At 36.1% G+C, this 24956-nt stretch overlaps 1 protein-coding gene across 23 annotated transcripts in view; it reads left to right on the top strand.

Annotated features, from left to right (window-relative positions):
* LOC115445150 (restin homolog) overlaps positions 1-24956 on the top strand; it is a 53534-nt gene that overhangs the window by 12079 nt on the left and 16499 nt on the right. For 8 of the 23 annotated variants that reach the window (XM_030171288.2, XM_037439613.1, XM_037439614.1 and 5 more), the window contains 7 exons: positions 21108-21170; positions 21360-21434; positions 22312-22401; positions 23278-23430; positions 23630-23866; positions 23947-24136; positions 24210-24429. In XM_030171288.2, the coding sequence (XP_030027148.1) occupies positions 21108-21170; positions 21360-21434; positions 22312-22401; positions 23278-23430; positions 23630-23866; positions 23947-24136; positions 24210-24429 (1028 nt within the window). Of the gene's footprint in view, positions 1-7173; positions 7402-8098; positions 8143-20619; positions 20685-20799; positions 20815-21107; positions 21171-21359; positions 21435-22311; positions 22402-23277; positions 23431-23629; positions 23867-23946; positions 24137-24209; positions 24430-24956 lie in introns of those variants that run through there. The other 15 variants (XM_030171291.2, XM_030171289.2, XM_030171294.2 and 12 more) reach the window with 14 other exon arrangements.

The following is a 24956-nucleotide window of genomic DNA, read 5'->3' as shown; positions in this document are numbered from 1 at the left end:
TAATTAACAATTGTTTAATATAATACATGAATGTAATAGGTGTTGAAAAGTAAATAACATTTGGCCGTGAAACAAGCAGGATTCCAACGGTCACACTTCGCTGGACCGCGCTTAAATGTCGAGACAAAATAAAAATATCACTGCCCAATCGTGATCTTTGATAAGCTTTTATTAATAAATGTTGTTTTATAATTCGAATGTTTGCTATTGAGCAATGATTGAAGTGGACAATAAAATCTATTGTAAATTAAATCATTGCCACTTGTCTAAGAAACCTAATACAATGAAGAGTTAACAAAATAGGATCCAAATAGATATTTTGAGATTGCGTACAGACATAACACATAACTAATATTGGAAATTAAAAGTGCCAATTATTATAATTTGAACTTTTAATGTCTTAACAATAAGACTATTTTCCAACTGTGATATCAGAACTTTGCAGTTTATCATTTCCACGTCAAATGTTGAATGGAATGCGAAGTTATTGGAGATTTCAGCACAATGACCAGCTGCACTGGATTCTCCTATTGACCCTTTTATCTTAGGTTGGGCTGGACCGCTTTTGTTAACTATTAGATATGCCTACTTGTTTATATATTTCGTAGAATAGCAGTACCTTCAACATTTAGCAAGCTTTTGACCTTCTAAGTCATATTAACATTTTAGCATTTATAACTTTTGATTAATACCAGTTTAGTGTGTTTTTATTTATTCATTAACATGTTCGTATCTATCGTCAGTTTTCATCTCTTCAATATATACCTTAATGTTAATCTGCCCATAAACGTTCATCATTAAGAAATATTTTACAGTTAAATATATCTGATTCCAAGTAATGTTTGCATTTAAGTGCGATTTATTTATTCCTAATGACTGCTGGTTTATATATATTGATTAATAGTTCTTACGAATTGACTATAATTATTTATAATACGATGCAATCATTTCAAACGGCAAATCGATTATTTTTTACAACGTTATCTTTATTTCTGGAGTATGATTTATTGTATTTGCATGACGGTGTGCTAATATTAACTCCCGTGGCCCGTATCTAGCGTGCTCTGTTTAATGATTACTCAATGTATAAGCGTGATATAATGCAATATGCATTTTATTATGGTTTATAGATTCTTCATCGGTAATAAAATCTTCTATTTCCACCTTATACGTTGATTTGTCAGTTCCAGATCAGACCAAATAAACTTTAAACCGCTCTTTTATGACTTACTTTAAGCATTGATTCTGCGAAAGGCTGTTTGATAATTTCATATCACTTATATAAGGTAAGTTATTTTACGATATTCAAGTTGGTGGGTTGTCTCGGGGATTTCTCGATGACTCATGATGTTTTTTTACGTAACATTACTCATGGCATGTACTATATTTAGATTGTTTTTAAAATGGTTCCAGCGCGTAAATCAGTCGTCATCGTTGCAACAGCACGAACTTTACTGTATACGTGCCTTCACTTGTAAACACGAATGGTGGATCATGATTCCTTTGTGTTTCAAAATGCTACCACGATTGAAATTTTCGCAATTCTTAAATGAATAAAAAACCTCAAATTTGAATTTGTGAAAAGTAAAAAAATTAAGCAAAGGAACTTAAATTATTATTGAAATTACAATCTCATTGATTTTGATGAAAATAACGCCCTCTTGTGGAATTATCTGAGACGAAAGCTTAACTGTGCGTCAAAGTTTTCGAAATTTGACAGGACATTTGTCAATTTCTTTTAGAAAATATATCGGGGAAGCTCCCTGTCGCCCTAATGATAAATTGTGACGGTGTAACTTTGGCGTAGGTATTATCATTTGGTTTTATCACGTATAGGAAGTGGAGATATAGCATGTTTAGTTATTACTGGCTAGTCTATCGCAACTTTGATTCTGGTCACTGAAATTTCAGCTATAATATTATACTGTTAGGGTTTATTACTAATTTATTATTATAATTTATTTTACATCTGAAAATCCCTTAACAGTGCCGCGTGGAACAAGAAACTATTATTAATATTTGTCACGTGACAAGCGACAGAGATGCTAATGGTACCATATACATACTCGGATGTAAATTTGCCCATCCATAAGTAAATGTTGGATATTTGCCCATAATCACGGCATTTAATAGTTCAAATAGAGCGTATACTTTTGTTGTAATTATTCATATAAACGTACTTGTACGGAATGTGATAAATATTAAAGACCTAGTGACGCTACCGTGATTTGTGTATGAGAATACGCTACAAGTAAAGCAGAAATGTGTTTTATAATGTATTCATAATATACAGTAAATAATAAACGTATACATATTTTTCTTTTGGTTAAAATACCTTTTTATATCACGAAGCATTTTTATTTTTGCAAAACAATATTTTATTGATAGGTTGTTGGATATAAAACCATATAAGTAAATAATTTTATTTGGCGAAGGAGTTTTGGTGCCGCCAGAAATGCTTAAATGTAAGGTCAAAGCCTTGCCAAAATATGAACGCCAACTCTACTTTTGTAAAAATATGATTGTTTTACGCTTTTTTGTTATCTTAGGCGTAGGTAGATTTATTTTTTTATTGATTTGTTGTATACATGTTCTTTTTTAAGGTATCGTTCAATTCTTCCCCAGTAATGCACATTAGTGAAGTAAGAGGTAAATTAAGTTGATCTTGGCAACCAGACTATCATAAAATGCCGCAGAATGCCATCCTCTTCCAAAAGTCTTATTATATTTTTGTCGTGTCCTGGACTAATAAATGTATTGTAAAACCGGGCTAATAAACTTATAAGGCAATTTATCCCATTTATTTCTACGAAAACCTTTCAGATTTTCATGTCGTGAGAAAATAACTTGGAATATAAAAAAAGGTTGTTAACTTTCTACTTATAAATGATAACTGTCATGTGTTTTTTAATTATTATGCTTACCAGTGAAAACATTCATAAAAATTAAACACAGATTATATCTGTACCCCGCATAGATGCGTTGCGCAATAAAACTGTAAAGTGTCTCTGAAACTGCATATACACAAATTCTCACTCACCGCAAAGAGTTGCGCAAGGCAAAATGAATTTGATTTATATGCGAACCGTGATCATAACATAGTATTTTTACACATTGTGCTTTCACAAGAACATTCAGTGGTCACGGTTATTCTTTACATCTGTATTTCGCACTACAACAGCGTATTAAGTGTAATTCATTCCACTTTCAGCCGAGGCATGACTAACGCGTGGTAAAATTACTAAAAATAGCGATATTTAAAAAGTTTTGATACTGGTATAAAAATATACGAGCGTATTGTTATAATGCCTTCCTGTAATAATTTTTAATCTATATAAAGATTTTATTCATAATAAAAAAAAATCTCAATTTAATGTATGAGAAAAAAAATATAATGTTAGTCCTAGTTTCTTTATGCTCACAAATTGTTCATCTCTAAGTGATGAGAACTAATACACAAAAAACCTATTTTATGAATTAAAAATAATGAATACAAACTTCAAAACTTGATTAATGATCACTTGTACGTGAAAATGTAAATCTAGAGCAATATTCGCTTCAAACATCGCTCTATTATATTTACATCACACCGTGGCTTATTTACCCAGAGACCCAAGTACTTAAAAACGGTCTTATTCAAAGTCTCTTCAAGAGGATGCTTTACAGTGGAGTGGATTTTTCAAAAGCCCCCTACGTGCCTGGAGGGACTCCGTTTGACTTCATTCTCGCTGAAAAAGCTTCCCTCAGTCGCTGGGAACGATCCTGTAGGTAGGTAGAGAGAGCAATATCCTCCCGTCGGCGAATTCCTGCGCCCGTCGATAGTATATCTTATGAATAAATCTACGACAAACTCGCATTCTATTGGATATATTGCATAGCGTTATTGATTTTGTCGTATTTAGATTCTCAGAATGTTTTATGAAACCAGTTGTTTTTAAACATGCTTATATCATTGTTAAAGGTCATTTTAAAATTAACTTTATCATTTGTGTACAAATTGGCAGTAGATCTTTCGTATGCGAGAGTGTCTCTACCATTGTTAAATATATTTATAATGGTGAACAGCGGTGTGGAGGCAGTGTAGTATTAAGATTCGAAGCACTTGTCATTAGTAGCCATTACTGGGCATCAGGGGATTTACAATCGAATGTCTCAGAATCTAGATGACAATATACAAAGTTCAGTAACACGTACAGTTTTAAAATTCTAATTCTAGACAGTTTTGTTGCCATTTATAGCCCGTCTTGAAATTCAATTGCATAAAAATAAAATAAAAAGTCTGTCGAAAATTAATTTCCTTTGAATGTGTACATCGTACATGTTTTTAAAAGTACACCACAATGTTATTTGAAAAAGCAATTAAGAGATAAGGTTCACAATTTTGTTATCTCTTTCTAGTATACTTGTATCTAAATTAAATTTCTGTTTTTTTATTACCGTGTTAAAATGTTGACTCACAACTGCCATGTATATTTTCGACAAAATGTCATTACTTATAAGTTATAAGATTCCCAAATCATTGCTTGCGTTCTCGTGGCTAAAAGCCGTTTTGACTCCTGCGTACCGTCAGTATCAATAGTACTCGTAATCTTAAATCTATATGCCGACCCTTATGATGACAACGTTGTACATAGATAAAAATAACTATACAATCATGAAGCCAAGAAATTAAATAATGTTAAATGATTTCTTATGTTTACGCTAATGTCTGACGTGGAAATAAAACTATTTTTTCGGATTTTAACGCGGTTTTTTATATTATAATGAACCTGTGACCATGAAGGCTGCAGTATTCGAAACTTTGGGAGAAAAACATGATATAAAAATCGCGATAAAATCCAAAAAAATAGTTTTATTTCAATGTTAAACAATGTTGTAGACAAACATTATATGTTTGAACTACATAAAACGAATACAATCAACTCCGATATAATACAAACTAAACAGTTCATAAACAAAATGTATCGCTGTTTTATACGAACCTATCCTAGACAAAAAAATGGAAAAAATATCGGTGAAGTATTCCGCTATAACGGAAATAAACGTTTCCATTTGTAATAGAGTTCATTGTCGCGGCTTTTAAAAGCTTTTCTTGACCATTTTCAAACTTCGAACATTATATATTTTCGTGCTCGAAACTAATTTAAGATGTCTATGATATATTTAGAGAGTACTAAAGCTAATTATTGCTAGAATAATTATTATGTAAAATAAGTATGATTTTTTTGTGACACGATATACCTACACACATAATTTAATTTTTACTGTCTTTCAAAATTCCCTTATAATGCGTGTATTATATTATATATCATGTATGATAATTATGACGTCACTTCTGACTAAGATTGATTGTAAAATTAATTTTAACCAGTTTAATATTTATGTAAACAACATTTACTAACTTTATTTAAATATTAACGCATTTTGATATCAACTCTAATTAAATGTAAATTTATTTAATAATATTGTCCAATAAATTTATTGTATTCTCATTTATATCCAAAATCCTAAAACGTAGCCTCTCCTCTTTAATGTATGCACTCGTGGCATTTAGTTTAAAGTAACGACTTAGGTGCAAGCTTTATGGCCCTTTAAATTTAAGATGATATTTTGAGCAAAAACGTGATATTAGTTTACAGACGCTTCACTCGTTCGGAATTCACATAACTTAGACGCACCTTAGTGAAAGGAAGCTTGAACTTTATTGTCTGCCGTTGCATAAGCGTACTGACCGTTCGGAACTAAAACATGGATGCTTGTTCCTCCGTTGTGTCCAAGCTCGCTTTCCGTTTGTAAATTAACTTATTGTTAGGTCTATTGGACTCTTGGTCTATGGAGTGAAAGGTACTTGGATGCGTACTTGTTTGTCACATTCAGTTGTTTCCGACAGGCCCCTTGTAAGGTACAAAACGCCCGCCGGCAATGTAATGTCTTTCTTGACATAAACAATTATCTTCGCATGCCAGATAGCGGCAGCAGAATTATTTCGCCCAATTTTTCAAGGCTCAGCATTATCGTACATCATGATTTAATGATCGTAGAAAGGTCACGGGTGGATTGTTATATCTTTGGAATAAATTCTTACGTTCCATTTATTCCCGACTATAATGCCTAAGGGCCACATCCCGCCGGAGTCTGCCCTTTTGTAAGATAAAGTATGTGCGTATTAACAAAGGAGTTGAAATATTTCGCATGAGAATACATCGCGGCGATGTGACTCACTCGCATTTTAAAACGATACACAACTCGCTTTCTTTGACCGGTTTAGGAATCGTGCCCCGTTCAACCATGACAGTTGTTGCCGTCACGAAACAAACTAAGCGTATTAATTTGCTATATTTAACGTTCTACGTAATACCTATAAAGTGATAAAGTACACTGTCCTACGTTCATGTAAGAATTCGCAGCACGCACCTTATCGCTGTTATCTTATCACTATTTATAGAAAAGACAAGCAAATTCATTGTCTCTTGTGTTTTGTTGATAAGTTAAGTCAACTAAGTGATGTCAATATTTCTTAGTAAAATACACATTTAAGGGATAACACCAAGTAAATGTGTGTAAGGCCTGAGCGCAAATAGTTTCATTTTAACTTTGACGTAGTTGTCTGTTTTAAGCGTTACTAAAGTACTTACTGTCACTATTAGTTTACTGTCTTGAAAGTATATTGCAATTGTGGTAAACCTATTAAAAGATACATAAACGCCTTTAAGTCGAAACCGTGAGAAGCGCAACATTTGTTTGAGTCGCATTATGTGGCACTCCAAAAGCTATTAGTTCAATTTTATTATTGCCTACATCCCATCATAAACTCTACCTCCTTTCTTGTATTACGTAAAACTTTTTCATAATACTATTAATTTAAGTACACATTAATCAAAAGTACCATTAACTCATTTGGGTACTTATCTAACATAATTAAATTTCAGCATAAAATTCATATTTTCGCAATGCGGGATGATTTATAAATAACATTAACTCTGAAATAAACATACACAATAACGTCGCACTGCGAGCTTAATTTTGAATTTGGCGTTGTGCGAAGCCGGCGAGGGTTGGGGTGGCAGCCGCCGCGCACAAAACAAAAACAAAGTAGAGCCTTAGCCTTATCGAGGGCTCGGTGCGCCACCGAGGGCGGAGGCGCGGGCTCGGAGCAACCGTCGCCGCCCGCCGCACGCCGGCCGCCACTTCCACCAGGCGCCAGTGCACGTCCGGCGAGCGAGTCAATCGCGCGTTTCAACACACTGCCGTGCATCTGCATCACGCTACCACTACTGGCATACGCATTCCACTAAACTCAACTGGATTATTATTATATTCAAATCGGGAGAGGCTGCATTTTTGAAGACTAAGCGTTTGATCCTATAAATATGCCGGTCGAGACGAGAATTAGCTTCTCCGGTAAGTACAAACCCTACGTTGAAATTCCCTATATTCCACCCGTAAAATTTATTAGCACATTACAATGTTTAATTAAATTAACGAAAGTTTACTAATGTGCGTTATTTACCAAGTGTGTTTGTTCTTGTGAATCATTTTTAATGTAGGTTTAGTGATAACATGATATCGCAAACAATAGTCATAGTCTTCCCTTATTGTTTCATACAAATAGTAGTTTAAATTTAATAAATGAGATCGAAATAATTTAGTTCATTCATCAATCAATCCATAAAATAGGACGATACATTTTTAGTTAAGAAATAATTGGCTTTAACGTAGTGTCATAATTTTGGTCCTATGACCTATTCCAAAAGATTTTATACTTAGAAGGCATCTTCATTTAACTAACCGCAATATCTCGAACACAATATTGATAATAGAAAGACTAAATTAAATGTTCATATAATATTTTACTACAGTGCTTATATTCTAGACCTAATTTAAGTGCTATCGTAAACAAGTTTATATATTAGTGCTAACCGACCAGACGTGCTATGTGATCTAGATGTACAATACGTACCGAATACCCGATATAAGGTTATTGTGTTAAAACAATTTGCTGTATTTTGCATTACACTTGTTTACATTATCATCGAGTGTTTCGAATGTAGAGTATTGCGGCGAAATTGTAATTATGTCGCTGTAGTTTATACATATGTTTTTATTTTATAGTATGTCACACTTGTTTAATAATCGAAGTGGGTAAGTAGATAGCCTTTATAAACATCGATAATATTTCTATTAATTGATTTTGCAATAATACATACATACAATTTATTAATGTGTTGGTTCCAAATTTATAATTTCCCTGAGAAGATTAAACCAGAATATGCTATTATTACCATATGATTATTTTTCCTGTTCAGTAAATTTGTTCCAAAACTAATGATGGATATATAGTATATATAGGGATAGTTCATTTAAACCTATTTACTCAGTTTAATTTGTTATCTGGTTAGATGATGTATTCAAAATTTAAAAAATGCAGTTAGAATTCTAACGTATAAAGTTGATTTAATAGTTTTTCAATTTAAACATATCACATATATATTTTTATAATGTATGTATACTGTATTTATGACTTACTCGAATGTTTAGCAATATTAGTTTAAACACTACAGTGCGGCGTAGTAAAGTAATCTCATGGCTCTACATTGCCTTCGCAAAATTACGCCGCGGCAAGAGGCTTTTGCGTGTCTACTTAATACTGAATCTTACTCGAGTCTTATAAAAAGCCTGTTTATAGTAACAAGATATATGAGCATAAGGGATTTTACCTTATTTACGTATTTCAAGGTTGCTCTATCTCATATCAAACTTAAGCATTACTTACAAAATGTAAAAGCTATGAAATACATAAAATAACATCGTAATATATTTTGTATTCATAACATATGCAGAATATTTTTTACACATAAAGAAAATATAAACACGTTTATTAACAACATTAGGCATGTGATATTAATTCATTTTGGCTATCATGTACACCTAAATATATTTCTAAATTACATAAAATATTTTGCCATCGTTTTTCGAAGTTTCGCATTTTGTGGGTTTTTAATTATTTATCATCCATAAAAGGCAAAGAAATATTGTTTTATGCATCACGTTCAACTTCAATGTTTCCATTCACCTAATGCCTAGTATGGTAAATGGAAACCCTGCATGAAATCACTGCTATTGATCTGCGGTCACGGTGACGTCTCCTCATTCTATTTCAGAAACCGAACAAGTGGACGATTTTGTATGGACTTCGCCACAATTGTAGTTTCACGTTTAAATATAGACTATGTACATAATGTTCGTGACTGTCGCGTGATCTCACGAAGTTCTAAGTGCTGCTAAACATACATGTTCAAAACTACGACTCATGTAAAGTCTTGTAATGAACATTTCGAGTTAGTGTTACGGATCTGTGTTGATCACAATGATAATACTGAAAATGTAAAAGGTTAAAGATAAAATATATATTGAGAAATGACTTTGATATTTATAAATCAATTAAATGTTTTACAAAAGCAAATATTGCTTTAACGGTGAAGGAAAATATCGTGAGGAAACCTGCATACGTGAGAAATTCTCTATAGGAATTTTGAGGGTGTGTGAAGTCTACCAATCCGCACTAGGCCAGCGTGGTGGACTAAAGCCTAATCACTCTCAGTAGTAGAGAAGGTATGTGTCCAGCAGTGGGACAGTGTATAAATATTGCGTGTTTCAATAATGGTATTTTACCAATATAAACTGGAATTTCCAAAGGCACGCAGAGTATATCAGTGAAACTAAAACATTATATTATTGTAGTTCACTAGAGTCTTAACTATTTTCATGACGTATAACGTTTAAAGTCGTGTACATGAATTTTGATGAGTCCGAATTTTTTTGTTGTGGCGACGACGTTAATGTTGCTAAATTGTATATTTTTTCTCAATTATATTGTCGTTTCCAAACATAACTTTCTCTTATATGCAAACAAAATGAAGCATAATTTCGTGGCAATAGCCTAGATTTAAATTTTCAGTTGAGCTTTCTCGCGTAAGCCGCATTAAGCCAGCGTGGAGTGGTAAAGGAAATGCTTAATCCGGCTCATCCTCACAGGAGTAATAAAATTTCATATTCGTAAAGAGAATACATAAATAGTATTATATATGCATTACATACTATTTATATGTTTTAGAACGTACCTATATCAATAACAAACATAACTATATTATCGCAGTCGACTGCGTGATCTTTACTCGATGGTCTCTAAAACAGTTAACATAGATTAATAAAAAATTATATCAATATTAATATTATTGTAAAATGCTAATATCCATGAATTGTTTGGTTGTACTGCCTACAATTACATAATTTTACCTACATAGGTATATGCATTCTGATATGTGTCCAATTTTAAAAGACCTCGATTAGGGAAATTGCGTAACATCCACATAAGAATAAGCACATGGCTTCCATCGCAAACCACCCGCCGGAGGAGCGGCATCTCTCCCTGTGAGACTCGATTTGGGAGGCCAAATCGAACCCCTGTCATGCCTCCATGGAACGTCTGAGAACAGCAGTTTAATCAGTTTAACCATATTTAAATTCATTTATTCACCGTACGCGTGTAAAACTAGCAGTGCCGTTAGCCGTATATGCATTTTAATGCAGTCTTCGATGATTGACGCTTTATTATTAGATCGGTGTTGGTGGCCGACATTAGTTCTCGAAGCCATTTTATTGTGAGAGGTTCACCGTGACCGTCGAGGGCCGGTGCACTTGCGTATTCCTTAATAACGTAATATACCAACCATTACCGTGCTCAACGTACTTAGCCTTGTTTGGATCAACATGACATGGCACATCGCAAACCATAAGTGCATCATGCCCTTGATGAGGCCCCCATACAGACGTACTGACACGCACACGCTCATAATTCCATTTATTACCTAAACTAAGCTGCGTTAATGCTCTAACAAAAAACATATTACGTCGCACGTTAAAAATATATCCGTATCAACGACACGCCAGCTTTTGTTAGGCAAATTTGTAGTTAAACGAGCCTTCTGTTCATATCCAGTGTGTATTTACATTGTCGCTAGTTAGTGGTGCCTAGTTGCATAATAACTCAGCTTCTTTATTGTTACCATACTTCATAGCGTGACACACGTCATGCAAGTCTAACGTAGGTAATAAATAGTGGCTATGTTTTACCTACAGCTATTTAATTATTAACCGTGCGGTGCGATGAAAATATTACCTACGTAATGTACAAGGTCACCTCCCATAACAACTGAAAAGCAAAGAAACCGCAAAAAGTAATTCTTTTGGTTTGTCTTTTTACAGTCGGCCTCATCGCTAACTTGTTATTGTCAACTGGTTGTAACGTAAACGTATGTATTTGTTTTTCTCGAACATTCCGCCTTTAAAATACGAATATCACTGCGTCATGTTGAATAATAATCTGTGTCCTGCAGATAAGGTTAGCGCAATATGTAAAGTCTCATAAGTTCCGCCCATGAAGGATATGTACAGGCGAAAATAGACCAACTTCCCGCCTCTTATCCTTATCGGATATGTGCTCTACACGTTGGAATTGCTCAATTACTCGAGTTGGCATTGTTGTCGGTCAACCGTGGAAAAATTACTGAACAGGTGCGACCCGAGCAAGTTTGACGTGACTTCCTTGCACAACAAACGAATGCATCATCTGACAACGTTTGCCATTACAACAATTAGTTTCGCTTTTTGTCCTCTCGGCGTAATCGAATCCGTATGAGACGAGTTTTTTGAACAACAACAAATCATTAATTACATTGCCACCTTGAACCAGGGTTTTGATTTCACGTCGATAGCGATTCTTCTCGAGCGTATCAGACCGAACCAAACATGTCTAGGTAATCAATCGTCAGTCGGCAGCTTGTCTTACAAGTTATTTTTATTACAAAATTGAGATGTAACTTTGATCGAAGTTGATCGAATCCGGAGGTGCCACTCACGCCCACTGCCGACGTCTCGGAGACCTAATATCGCGACGTTATTGCACGTCTCTACTTATATGTTACATATATAATACAATTATGAGTATACGTGCATGTACTTAGTCGTGCTCCCTTTATCTAAGAATTTAATCTCAGCTCATAAAGAGGCGATCCGTGTCACGACGCCGTATCTCAGAGAATCCTTAGCATTAATGGCTGTATACCTCCTATTTCCATCCATCTCACGTGGCAATCTCGGCCATACACCTGTACGCAAAAGCAATGTTGGTTATTTTAAATGACTTCGCCCGGGAGCGTACTCATGTCAATCACTTGACCAGTTTTTGCTCTCGCGCGGCGCCATTTAATAAGTCGCCTAACTTAGTCATACGCAACGATCACGCGTAAAACTTGTTTTGAAGTAAGATTTTAATTTAACTTTTGATTTCCTGATATGCGTTTGACGGTAAATAAATCTGGAAATTTGCATATTTGAGGATATCTGAGTGGTTTATCGTGGGTTGTTTATACCAACCACGTTCGTTCGTACACCGCGTTGGCCTATGCGAAGTCACGTCTCGTTTGCAGTTTATCTTTCCTCCTGGCCGATGACTCTCACAGACTTAAGATTACTTGAATTTTATTATCGACAGTTGTATAGTGATCGCTTGAATTCTAATGTAGGGTGTACTTTTACAATATTAGATAATCAAGAGTGATGTAAACAATATTTATTGCACTGACTGAACTACAACTATGATATTTGTATATTATTATGCTATTAGGATTATAATATTATAATATGATTATGATTTGATATTAGTATTACTAAAAAGGATAACTTTTTGTAGACTCAAAACGTATTCATGGAAATCTATTGTATCTTAAGGGGTATGAAGTAGATATTATCCGGAGAATTCAGCCAAATGCGTATGAATTTCGACACATGTATATAGGTTGTACGAGTCGAAGACGTTTCATTTATTTATAGCCGTCGGCAGCCGGCGCCGTCTAGTCTACAAGGCGCTTATTGAATGATTCCCTTTGACCCGCCCGCTTCCTGCTATTGCACACCGCGTGCCAGGAACAAAGCATTTAACTTTTATAACCAACCACATTTATACTGAAGAAATTACTGGCATCTGTTTGCTTTAAACTTTCATTAGGCAATTTAGTGGCTTTCACGTTTAAACTCGTAAGTTCCACTCAACAAACGATAACCCAATAGCGTCAAAGTAAAACGCTATCTAGCGAGATTTATAACGCCTTCTTCGTACTCACGAGACCTTTTATTATCTAGGGCTGTACTTATTACTGGAAACTGAGTAATTGTTAGCTTTGCGTGTGATCAAACTTGCACAGTGATAAGCGTGAAATCGTGAAGTACAAGATATATTTTTATTAAATTTATCGAACGTATTATATTATTATTTTTATTATGTTGTCATATTGTACGATTTTTATGATATTGAAACAAATATTTTTATAATAAAGTCCGAATGGATTTTTATACCTCCGCATTTTTTTGGGCTTAGTGGAAAATATTGGCATGTTTTATTCAGGCATGCAAACAATCTCAATACTCCACATTGTATCTCATGAAAATATATTTCAAAAATAATACAATCGATGTCATACAATATGTATTTATGGCAACGTACCGGAATACGTTGTCTAGTTTTATTATCACTTGTATTTTATATTCCACATTTTCGAAAAAACTAGTTTTACCAATTATGAACGTGTTCAGTAGTCGAAAGTCCCCAATATCGATCTTGTTTGCTATTTAAATGCGGAGGCGTTATCGCCTTATTAATATTTTCAATCAACGATTGTTGCACACGTTCACCTTAGCGAAGCATGATGACCATTTATAAACGTGATAGTATCGCCTACGTTACTTCTCTTCTTTACTTAATCGCGTCCGGCCATTTTCAACTTGTTTATTTCAATTTTTTCCGTCATGTATGTACATGTTATTACATGTAAAAACTCTGAGATCTGATTCATTGTTTGTGATAATATGACTAAAGCTCCGGCAGACGTTTCGAGAAACAAATGCCCCCGAGCTCATAACTACTTGCTTAACTCTTAATATTGATTCTAGTCAGGCAATAAAAGTCCTTAAGTCTTGATAGGCACTATAATTGAGTTAATATTCTATCAACAGTCTGACCTTTCGTTGGTGGCGCAAATATAATGTAAGAGAAGGTCTTTGCCCTTCTGTTGGTCATGTAGGAAAGATGAATATGCAATGTTTAACATAACTGTTACGTCACTATGCTGGCAGCACTCCAAAATCTCATTATTCATTAAATATTATCAATAAGAATTAGTTTATTCACCTTTGATGTACTTTGCCAGTTTGAAATTTTGAAGACAAATATGATGTTGATTTGGAAAGGATTGCAGTTTCATCGTTTTGAATAACATCGATTCCACGAACGAAAAATATTATATTATCAAGTATAATGTTTGTGCTCGTCGGCTTACATGAAGTACTCAAGGTGTCCCGTCTACAACGTCTCTCTAAAAAAAATATTATTAAGGCTAGTTGACCCGACAGACGTTCTCCCGTCTTAACTATGAATTTGCAGCGCGCATTCTGTCAATCGCTGATAGTTATTTCAAACAATTGACAGTTATATAAAATTAATATTTTCGTTAAGTTTTCCTAATTTTTTTAATTTTCAGGGCAATTTTTTTAATTTTTTCTTTCATAAAAACCTTCTCCTGACAACAAACACAAAAAAAAATTAAATCGATCCAGCTGTTCACGCGTGATGGCGTGTCCAAGGGAAACAGGGATTCATTTTTATATATATAGATATTCCAAAAATATTTTATAACTAAATAATGTACATTAGGATGTTAATGACTTTAGAAACACTTTTTGGTACATTTATCGTTGTTTACACTCATAATGTAAGAAAACATTTGCATAATGATAAATTATTATCGTTTTATATTGCCAGACTGCTTGTTTGTCGACCTAAAATTAATTAGGCAATCTTGTAATCAATAATGACGTTGTTTTATTATTTTTGTGTCTTTATTATTCATAGCATAAGTATGACTAAGTACGCTATAACGATCGGTATCTTGATTATCGATAATATACCATTAATAAAGTAATGTGGTTTATCATTTCTAATAGGTAAAATATGTTAGAAATTTGTTCATACTCGGATACGTTCATTCTTAATCGTTGTCATATTTTATGGAAGCTATATAATTGCAGGATTACTTAGAAAAATGATATATAATCACTGGCATTGTTTACTACATTCCTTGAAAATTTAATATCATTTTTTCCATTGTATTAATCGTTGATATTTCACTCAAAATTATACAAAAAATATATAATTTGAAGCAGTATTCATTATGCATGTAGAACCATAACGTGAAATTATGAATATATTAGATATTTTATTAACATGATGTGTTTTCTAACTTTTATATTTTATAGATATTTTCAATTTGTTACTAGACTAGTTACGTGTTTGAGTCGCATACCAATACCGAACACAAGATTATGATCAAAATGCTCATACATAATATTATTAATGTTTAAAATATCGATTTGTTGTTGGAATATAGACAGATGCGTAATAAATGTAGGTTTAAAGTAGTAAATAGCAATCATTTGCAATTTTGACGACGATTTTATGCAGCGTTTTGGTGTAGGCAGTAGTCACTTAGTCGGCCAATGTAAATTGATTTATTGACAAAACACTTGCGTCAGGCCGCGTTAGTTTGTTTTAGTGGCACTCAAGTTCAAGGCGATGCTGTTGAACAACTTGGAAGTGTTAGATAATATCTAGTACGTGGAATTCGTACCAGGATCCTTTTGTTTATGATTAACACGCCAACAGAGATCTACAGACGTAAATAATGTTTAATTGTCTATTTTCTTGTCTTCGAATGCAAGTATTTAGATGGCACGTTTCTTACAACACATATCGAATGGAAAAAATTACGTCGATATTTGTCGACTATTTAGATTAAAAAACGCGTGGCCCTACGAAGTACGAACTTCAACGGTGCGTAAGTTGTGCACTGTATAAAATGTTCACATTTGACCAGTACAGGTATGTGACCATACCAAGACCCATGTGCAACACCGCTGAATCACCTTGTTTACTTAACTATGTAAGACGTGGTCGGCGCTTAAAGGGCTTGCCCCAGAATCTTGTACGTGTTTTCATCACGTCTCAGCAATGTTGATGTCATCATCTCGAATAGCCATTAGCATCGGCTTGACAGTATATTGTGTACGCCCGCTGTAGTCATTAGCGTGTGTATAATAAAATATGCAGGTAGAGTTAGCTTATGTGACTTCATTCGCCGAGCCGGCTTCTGTGGAATAATTTAGCGAGCAAGTAACTACGTAAATTGTTATTGATTTACCAAATGTTACATATTCTATTAGTACTCGTAGAATCACTGTCTCTGTTTTGAGAGATATTTCTTTATCTAGTAGTGTCAAAGAAAAAGTTATATCGAAAATTCCTCTTGAATTAAGTCAAAATTTAAATGGCATAGGAAAATATAGAATTGTGACAACGGTACACACTCGCTTTGTCCAACAAACTTGCCGCCAGGTGCTGCCTTTAAACAGCAAGTGAACCATATTACTGAATGCATTTGTCAGTGATAACGATCTGAGCTATAAACGTAGCATTGAGAACCAGCATACACGTTGCAGTGTTCAGTTTTAGCTTCGTGACTGGCTCCCCTTCTAACAACTCTCCTTGTAATGTCAATGCCATTTTAGTATTATCGTATTTGATAATACCACCAGTTTTTTGAGAACTCACATTACCGAATTTGCATTTTATTCTTCCAATTGTATTTTTCCTGTCTGATAGTGAAAGCTAAATAAATGCTTGTACGGAAATACAGTTTGATATTCATATTTGAAAACGTTTTAAAGCATTTGGCGTTTTGTTGATTAGTATTGTAAGGTGTATCATAAATTATATATCATTTGAATTATTCAAAACTTTTTTGAAAAAATAATATTGAATTAATTTTAGTTTAAAGTGGATTATTTGCCACCACTTAATTTTATTTTATTCAAGCATTGACCTGCTATAAATTTAGACTGTCGCGTCGAGAATTTTTAGTCAAACAAAAACAGTTTATTTAAATTTTATACCCTCTTATTTATTCTGTTTAGACAAATACTACGTTGTTTTTATGTTATTTGCGAATCTGGCTGGAAGCACGAATAAATTTGTTCTTGCTTCTCTATTCAATATTCCATCTGAATCCATTTGCAAGTTGCCGCAATTTCACTTCTAACTTTAGGTTGGCACTGTTATTACTCTACGAATTCAATTACTATAGAAACCGTTTATAACGACGATCGGATATAACATTCAGATTAGTTCTCTTCAATGCCGTTATAACCGGTGTTCTCTGCATATGATTGTTTCTGTTATATGATGTTGAACTCGTGTACAATTTACAAGTGATCATACTTTCTATATGTCAATTGGAAAGTTATGGCTTGATCTTCTCCATTCTTCGGCATGTATTGTACGCTTCTTTTGGATTAATTATTACCCTTTAAAGTAAGTGTTGACCTGTAATTAGCATTCCGTATGTAGTAGTGGCGCGGCTCATTAGGGCCCATTATCGTAGCGGGAGCGAACGTGTCCTGATTGGCAAACAAATTTCATACCATATGCGGCCCTACAGGACGACGTTGTCCGACCAATCAATTCAATTGAATTATTCATCCGTTCAGTGTATTGTATTGGGCATCATCGTCATATGTTGTATCAAATTGAACTAATTATACATTCATCAATTAATAACAGTATCTTAATGATTATTGAGTCATAACTGTTATTTATGGCCATGAACGTTCATAAATGAATTGACTATTTTAATGAAGTTATATTGTTTTAAGGATTGGAATCTCAATCGGTTTTTACGTATGATGAATCTTAATAAACGTATGCGAATGACATACGTGATTATACCCATATTATGTTTTGTTACCTCCGTTTCAAAAAAATATTTTGTTATAAAACAATCAGAAATTACAAAAAAATATATAGTTTCTCCAAATTTATGATGCGATGTGTGTTGCAAAACATAATGGTGTTTTTTTGCCGTATATGGATACGGTCCAGTCGTTCTTTACAGTTATTTTCCACAGAATACAAAATGCCATATACCATCTTGCAGCTCTGACGACATATAACATGAATAACATTTCAATAACATGCATATCAATAAACATAATAATATATACATAATCAACATGTCTCGTCAAAATTTTACTTACGATGATATTTCGACCAGCCAAATCGTTCGATGTAAGAACATGAATGTTATGCACACTATAATGGTCTTCATACCTGCTGCTGTTATATAGAGCAGCTGTTGCGGCCAAGTCGGCCAGTTTATTCCGATTTAAACTTTCAGTGCACCGCCTCGATCCACTTCCTCATTACGCGACTCAATTAGCCCGTTGATCTAGGTCTATGCCTTACTAAATTCATTTCATAGTTTCCAAATAGTTTCTCACAAATGAGTATAGTCGACCATTATGAAACTATTTCATGCATTAATTTCAGTCGTAACCTCTTGTGTATAACGATTAATCTCTTACGACAAAAAACCTAATCCAATCAATTACATGCGCGGAAAAAGTTCAGGAAATACGAAACTTCACGCCACGTCTCAACATCTAACCTTAATTGCTGTAAAATCATTTAACGAAGCTTTGGATCCACTAGTACTATTAGTTAAACTGTGTAATTGCCATTGAGAATTGCATCTGTCTTGCAACATGTGTTCGTTGCATCAATTTACTAGCATAACATGAGAGCGCTCCGCAAAATTGCCCTTAATTGATGAATTAGTGTTGCGGCTGGGAAAGTGATACCTCATTACTAGGTCCAATGGGAACGCAACGTAAAAGCGGTGGGTCAAGCCGACTTTATTTCTCGATATACGAAAATACCGGAACGTGTTTTCGAAGCACTCTTGAACTTGACCACAAAAAGCAATGTCATTAAAAATTCTTTGTACACGGTTCGTTGGCAAGCATCGTCCGCCATGCGTTAATAAAATGTACAAACAATGTTCGTGTTTGTTGTTCAATTACATCATTTTTGCGAATCGTGTAATTTTTCTCGTCCCCACGCGCGCTAAAAAGTTTTGTGTGGTTTTCTTATAGCTATTAGAAATCGTGTCAACACGGGCAAGTTTATTGCGATGAATTAGAGCGAGGTCAGAGTTACGTGTTATAGGCAAATAAATTCATGACATACATAATAAGTATAGATGACAACTGAAATTCATAACCCAATATACAAACACATAATGTTACTAGAAATAATAATATAAAGCCAAGACGGACCGGTTAGGAGAAAAGCATACAAGAATGAATGTGTTTTTAATGAAATAATTAATTTGATTCATGCACATCAAAACAAACGTCTTATGGCTTCTATATCCGTTTCCGGTTGTACTGGTTCCGATATAAGTACAACCATTACGTCAATGGATTCCGAACAGGAGTTATCGCCACTACATTCGATCGCCCCCACATAAAAAGGTATTTATGACTAGTGCAGATCAGTGTTATTGGCGTGGGATCACTTGTCTTGTACACCTGTTCGAACAAAATATGAATACATTATGTTTTTCAATACATTATCACTAAAGTTACCGCGTTCATATTTTTTTTGCCACTAGAGGCATTGTATTACACGATAGCTGTAATTTGTCTCCGTCGATAATATTAAAAACATCTTGTATGAATAAGTAAGAAGTTGTTCATAAAATAAATGTTGAATGTCGTTTTACCATGACAATGGAAGTCAGACGTTTAACTTGCAAACAGAATATGATTCTAATACATTTTATTAAAAATAGATTTACACGTTCAATACTGTTGTATAGAAGAACGTTTGATGTTTCTTTATAAAACACCAGTCTCAAAGCAAATTGAAGACAACGGTTTGTATTCGAATAAGTTCAATAATAGAGTGGGAGAGCGCAGATGTCAATTTAATCGATAGTAGGTATATAGCGCTTACAATCAATTGTAGTTATTAATAATTTATTCACGTCTATTCACGATAATTCGCGTAATAATTTTAATTCGACACACCTGACTCCAATTATTTTTATTGTTTATTAAATTGATGTCTTTGTTGAAGATCTTTAAGTAATGCGGTTGTGTCAAAGCGTAAGATATAAACGTAACCTACGCGGAAAATCTTCATTGTTATACGACGCAATGCGATCATATGGGAATTTTTATTATAGCATTGTGAGATGATGAATTAAAGTTAATTCTAATATTATGGCACGTTTTATCAACATCGTCAATTAATCATTATTCTTGTGAATCTTAAAATTCATTGCTTACGAAGCAAAGGCCCTATGTGGACTGTACACGAACAACATTTTAAGATTTAATTTTTGAACAGGAAAAAAACATTATAATTCGCGAAACAAACATTGCAGCAAAGAAGTGTGCATCAACGTTAAATATAGCCGTCATTATTCGCCCCGTGTAGGTGTCATAGGGTCTGTGTGAAACTCTTCATAGAACTTGAATTATGATGTGGAGTCCCACGCGCGGCGGCAAGGCCGGCGTGCGGCGTGCTGCGCAGTTGTCACACTGTTCGATGATTAATCAGCCTCCGGTCAAAAGTGCCGGACACGCTATGGGCCTGTATTAGCCGCCAGCCTCCGCCGACCTCCGCACGTCTCCACAGACGTGTCAATTTATATCTAGTGCTAACCAGTGCTATGAGTGTATACATGTTCCTTACAAGTCGTTAATGCAATTGGTTATCTTGTTCGGCCGAGTTTAGTATCGATCACTATTGTTTATTGCCAATAATTGCTGCAATTGATTGATCACAAGTGCTTATAATTGGTATTATAACGTTGTAACTCATGTGTAATGTTTTGAGATAATCCGATGTTATTTATTACGGTCTTCTGTAGTGCGTGAAAGTAATGTAATTTGAAATGTCGTTTTGTTTAACAATTTATTCTCACGTATCGACTATTGCAAACAATCTCAAGCAGACAATATTCATTTCTTCCATATTTTATGTATTTTCATACGAATGTGTCCATCTGTATCAACACAAAGTAAATGTTGATTCTGTCAGCATGTTTCTTTCTTTATTTTTTGCTTTATGTGTCATGTTTTTGTTGTCGTAGACGGCAGCTCCTCGGATACGCTGAGAAAGCTCAGTGACGACTTGTCCAGAAAACATTTGTCTGGTGAGTGTTCCGTTATACAGTGATCCATACCGCATGTAAGGAGAGAGCGAGCATGATACGTGCTTCCTGTCATACCTTTAGTACTGCACGCGCTGTCTATATATGCAATCAGAATCACCACAGTTTATGTCTAATGGTGCACATGGTCACTTGTTCATAATGTCGTTCTTGTACAATCCCACGGAGCAGATTTAATCGAAGCCGAGGAGGACGAGGTGTCTAGCAGTCAGCCGGACAAGCCGCGAACATATCGCAAGGCGTCCAGTAAGTCCATCATCACTTGTGGCGGAATGACCCATTATACTGGTGGAGGTTTATAGAAACTAAGTCATTAGGTGACGGTCACATAACGCAAGCCACTAAAAGCAACCTACTACGTTGAATGCTCTAGCGTGAGAAAAAAATAATTCCGTTAATACGTAACATTATGCAACATTTTTTAACTATGCTGTGAGAGAAATAGGTATTTTGGAGCATGACCGAAAGTGATGTATTAACGTGGTATAACAATAATAACATGAGATAACATTGTTAGTCGGTGTAATAAGTAATTATAGAACAGCATGTAATTAAAGTGAATATATTGATTTTGTAACTTCTAAAATTCGCTTTTAATATTACCAAGTAACTTTTTTAACAGGTTGTATACATAATGACAGTAAAAACGCATGCCATAAATAATCGCCTACGACTAATTAGATGCATTGTCTTTAAATCTAATAGTAATCATCGGTTATTGTTTTGTTTTGTGTCGTTGCTGAATAAACGTAGCCTATTCACGAGTAATGGCTTTTCTGTCGTATAATTGTTAAAGTCGTAAGAAGGCGTTCCATGCGTGTGCAAAATAGAATAACAATGAATTTGTATAGCCTGGAATGGATGTAAAAACTAATATGGACGTCATAACAGAGTATTTCCATTCTGATGTTAGTATTATATCTAATAACCGTACAGAACTCGGTAAAAGTTGGTTATAAATCATAACTCAAGTTTGCGCTGTACAACACTCGGAAACACGGCCAGTGAAACGTAAACTAAACCGTAAAAAATTAAGTAGCGAGCACGAAAGTTTGTTACGTTTGAGTAGCGTTGCTTGTGTTGTGGCTAATGTGCGTGTGTGTCGCTTTTTGTGTGGTCACAGCTAGCAGTAACTACAGCGGCACCTCGATGGACGTACTCTGGGAGAAACATCCGCGGCGGCTCAGCGAGGCCGGCCTCAGGAGGTCCTCAGGTAACCCAGCACCATCCGACATGATACTCTATCACTATCCACAATAAAGTGCATTCTTGTACAGTTGGGACTTTATTGTGGACATAATTTTGTCTAAACACGTAGTGTATCACCACTTCTTAGGGGTTGCCACATTTTATGCGTAATTTAATGCATCAATACTTTTTTCAACAATTAAATGAGACCGAAGTGAATAGTTCAACTATTGTTTTGAAGCATTATAATTGGCAACCCTATCACTGCTGATTATAGTATCAGCAGCTACACCGACCAGCACCCGGCCACTGGCTCTAGATACACCCAGCAATCGTATTGCGTTGTGCTTGTTGTGGCGCTTATGCACTGGTTGAAAGCAAAGCATGACTTCAGCTTGAATGTTATCGTTTATTACAGTTATCGTGTCGGAAGTCAAATGCAGTTTGTTGAATGAAGCGAAAGTTAATTCCGATGTAACGCGGTGATATGAATACAGGATAGCGCGTGGTCCTCCTCGAGGGCCGTTGCACTTGCATATAACGGTGCATATTCATGTGTTTGCACGCATGTCGTGCGCACAGAATAGCTAATGTGACGGCTCGATGCATATTCAAATGTCTTGAAATTTCTGTCCCCGTCGTTGCACTTTCTTAAGATGTTTTCACTTGATACATGAGAATTGATATTATGTTATATCATTTTCTCTACTTCTTATTCATGTTAGTTCTTTCATATTTAATATTAAAAACATATTGTCTTCAGTTCAATTTATTTATGAAGATTCAAGTCAAAGATATTTCTAACTAGCTTTTCGGTAATTTTGACAATAATATATCTTTATACTCTATTACGAATTCTTCATATACTGAGGAATTATAATGTACTCACTTGTAATTACAGATCACAGTGTCATTTTGACAGAAGACACTGACAGTTTCATAATCGGCGAACGCGTTTGGGTGGGCGGCACTAAGCCCGGCCAAATCGCCTACATCGGAGAAACACAGTTCGCCCCTGGAGAATGGGCAGGCATTGTGCTCGACGAACCTATTGGTGAGAACCTGTTCTCATTTATAATTAGTATTATTTTCCTTTGAAGTCTTTATCTAACATTATTGGTGAAATCGGTTTTATGTTAATTTATTTCATTATAATTAATGCAAAAATATTTTTTTCACTCCTTTTCATTTATTTTGTTTCGTTGTTCCGGTTATTTGCTCGTTGCTACATTTTGATTTAATTTCCCCCACAGGTAAAAACGACGGATCGGTAGCGGGCGTGCGTTATTTTCAGTGTCCTGAAAAGCGTGGTGTATTTTCTCGGCTTACTCGCTTGACGCGAGTGCCGCTCATATCGGCCACGCCGCACGATGCCTCGCCAGTGTCCGACGCGGGCAGCGTGTTCGAACGACCGCCGTCTGGCGCCGCCAGGCCTAGGCGCACACTCTCACCGAACGGAAGTATCCGCAGCATTGTCAGCAGCAAGATGAGTCAGTATATCACAACTATACATATTATTTAATGAGATCTACTCCCTGCTAAATAAAAGTCTTATCTCATAAATTTTTAGATGCTTCTATATCCACAACGACCAACGGAGAAGTTCGCACGGGTGATCGCGTCATAGTATCGAGTAGTCGAGGCAGCAAAGCTGGAACCCTTCGTTTTGTCGGGCCGACAGAGTTCGCTCCGGGTGTCTGGGCCGGTGTGGAGCTGGATGATCCGCTTGGCAAAAATGACGGATCTGTCGACGGGAAGAGGTAACCGAAGGTGCCATGTGACTGTCATGACAATGTATTCTCGGGAAACTGATTAGTTGGATTCATTTTTCAGATACTTTGAGTGCGCACCTCGCTTCGGGCTATTTGCGCCCGTGTCGAAAGTGTCGCGGTCGCCGTCCAACCGCAAGCCGGGCGCGTGCGCCATCCACAGCAACGGCAGGATGACACCGCTGCGTCGGTCCAACTCGCGCGAGTCGCTCACGTCGCTGGGCACGTCGATCGCGTCGTCGCGCGCGGGGGTGAGGCTCGGGGTGACGTCGCTGGGCGCACAGGTAGGCTAGCCGCGCGCGCGCTCGGCCTCGCCGCGCTCGCCGCGCTCCCCGCCGGCCGCGCCGCGCAACCACCGCAGCGCGCCCAGCCTGCTCGACAAGACGCTGCTCGTCAAGCACGTCGAGTACGACCGCTGCGCCATCATCGCTCTGCCGCAACCGCGCGTTTATTACGATATCGTGTTTCGATCGGACTCTAAATGCAAAGAGCTGAACCCGCGCCGCTGGGCGAGCGAGACATTGCCCAAGTCGTGGCGATGCTCGGAGAGCGTGCTCAGTTTCGAGACGCGTTCGTCGGGGCGGTCAGCGGTGTCGGGTTCGGGCGCGTCGGGTGTGTCGGGTGCGTCGGAGCGGTCGCGGCGCAGCGAGTCGAGCGGCGCGAGTGGCGCTAGTGGCGCTAGTGGGGCGGCGGTGTGGCGGTCGCGCGGCGCGGGCGGCGAGGTGGTGCGGTGGGGCGGGCGGCCGGCCGCCGTGACGCGAGCCAGCCGCGGGGTCGCGCCACCTACCGACATATTCGTTGAGATGCCGCC

The sequence above is a fragment of the Manduca sexta genome, chromosome 17 (genome assembly GCF_014839805.1).
Source record: "Manduca sexta isolate Smith_Timp_Sample1 chromosome 17, JHU_Msex_v1.0, whole genome shotgun sequence".
Classification (NCBI taxonomy): domain Eukaryota; kingdom Metazoa; phylum Arthropoda; class Insecta; order Lepidoptera; family Sphingidae; genus Manduca; species Manduca sexta.
Note: the sequence above shows the minus strand (reverse complement) of the source record. Positions and strands in the feature narration are given on the sequence as shown.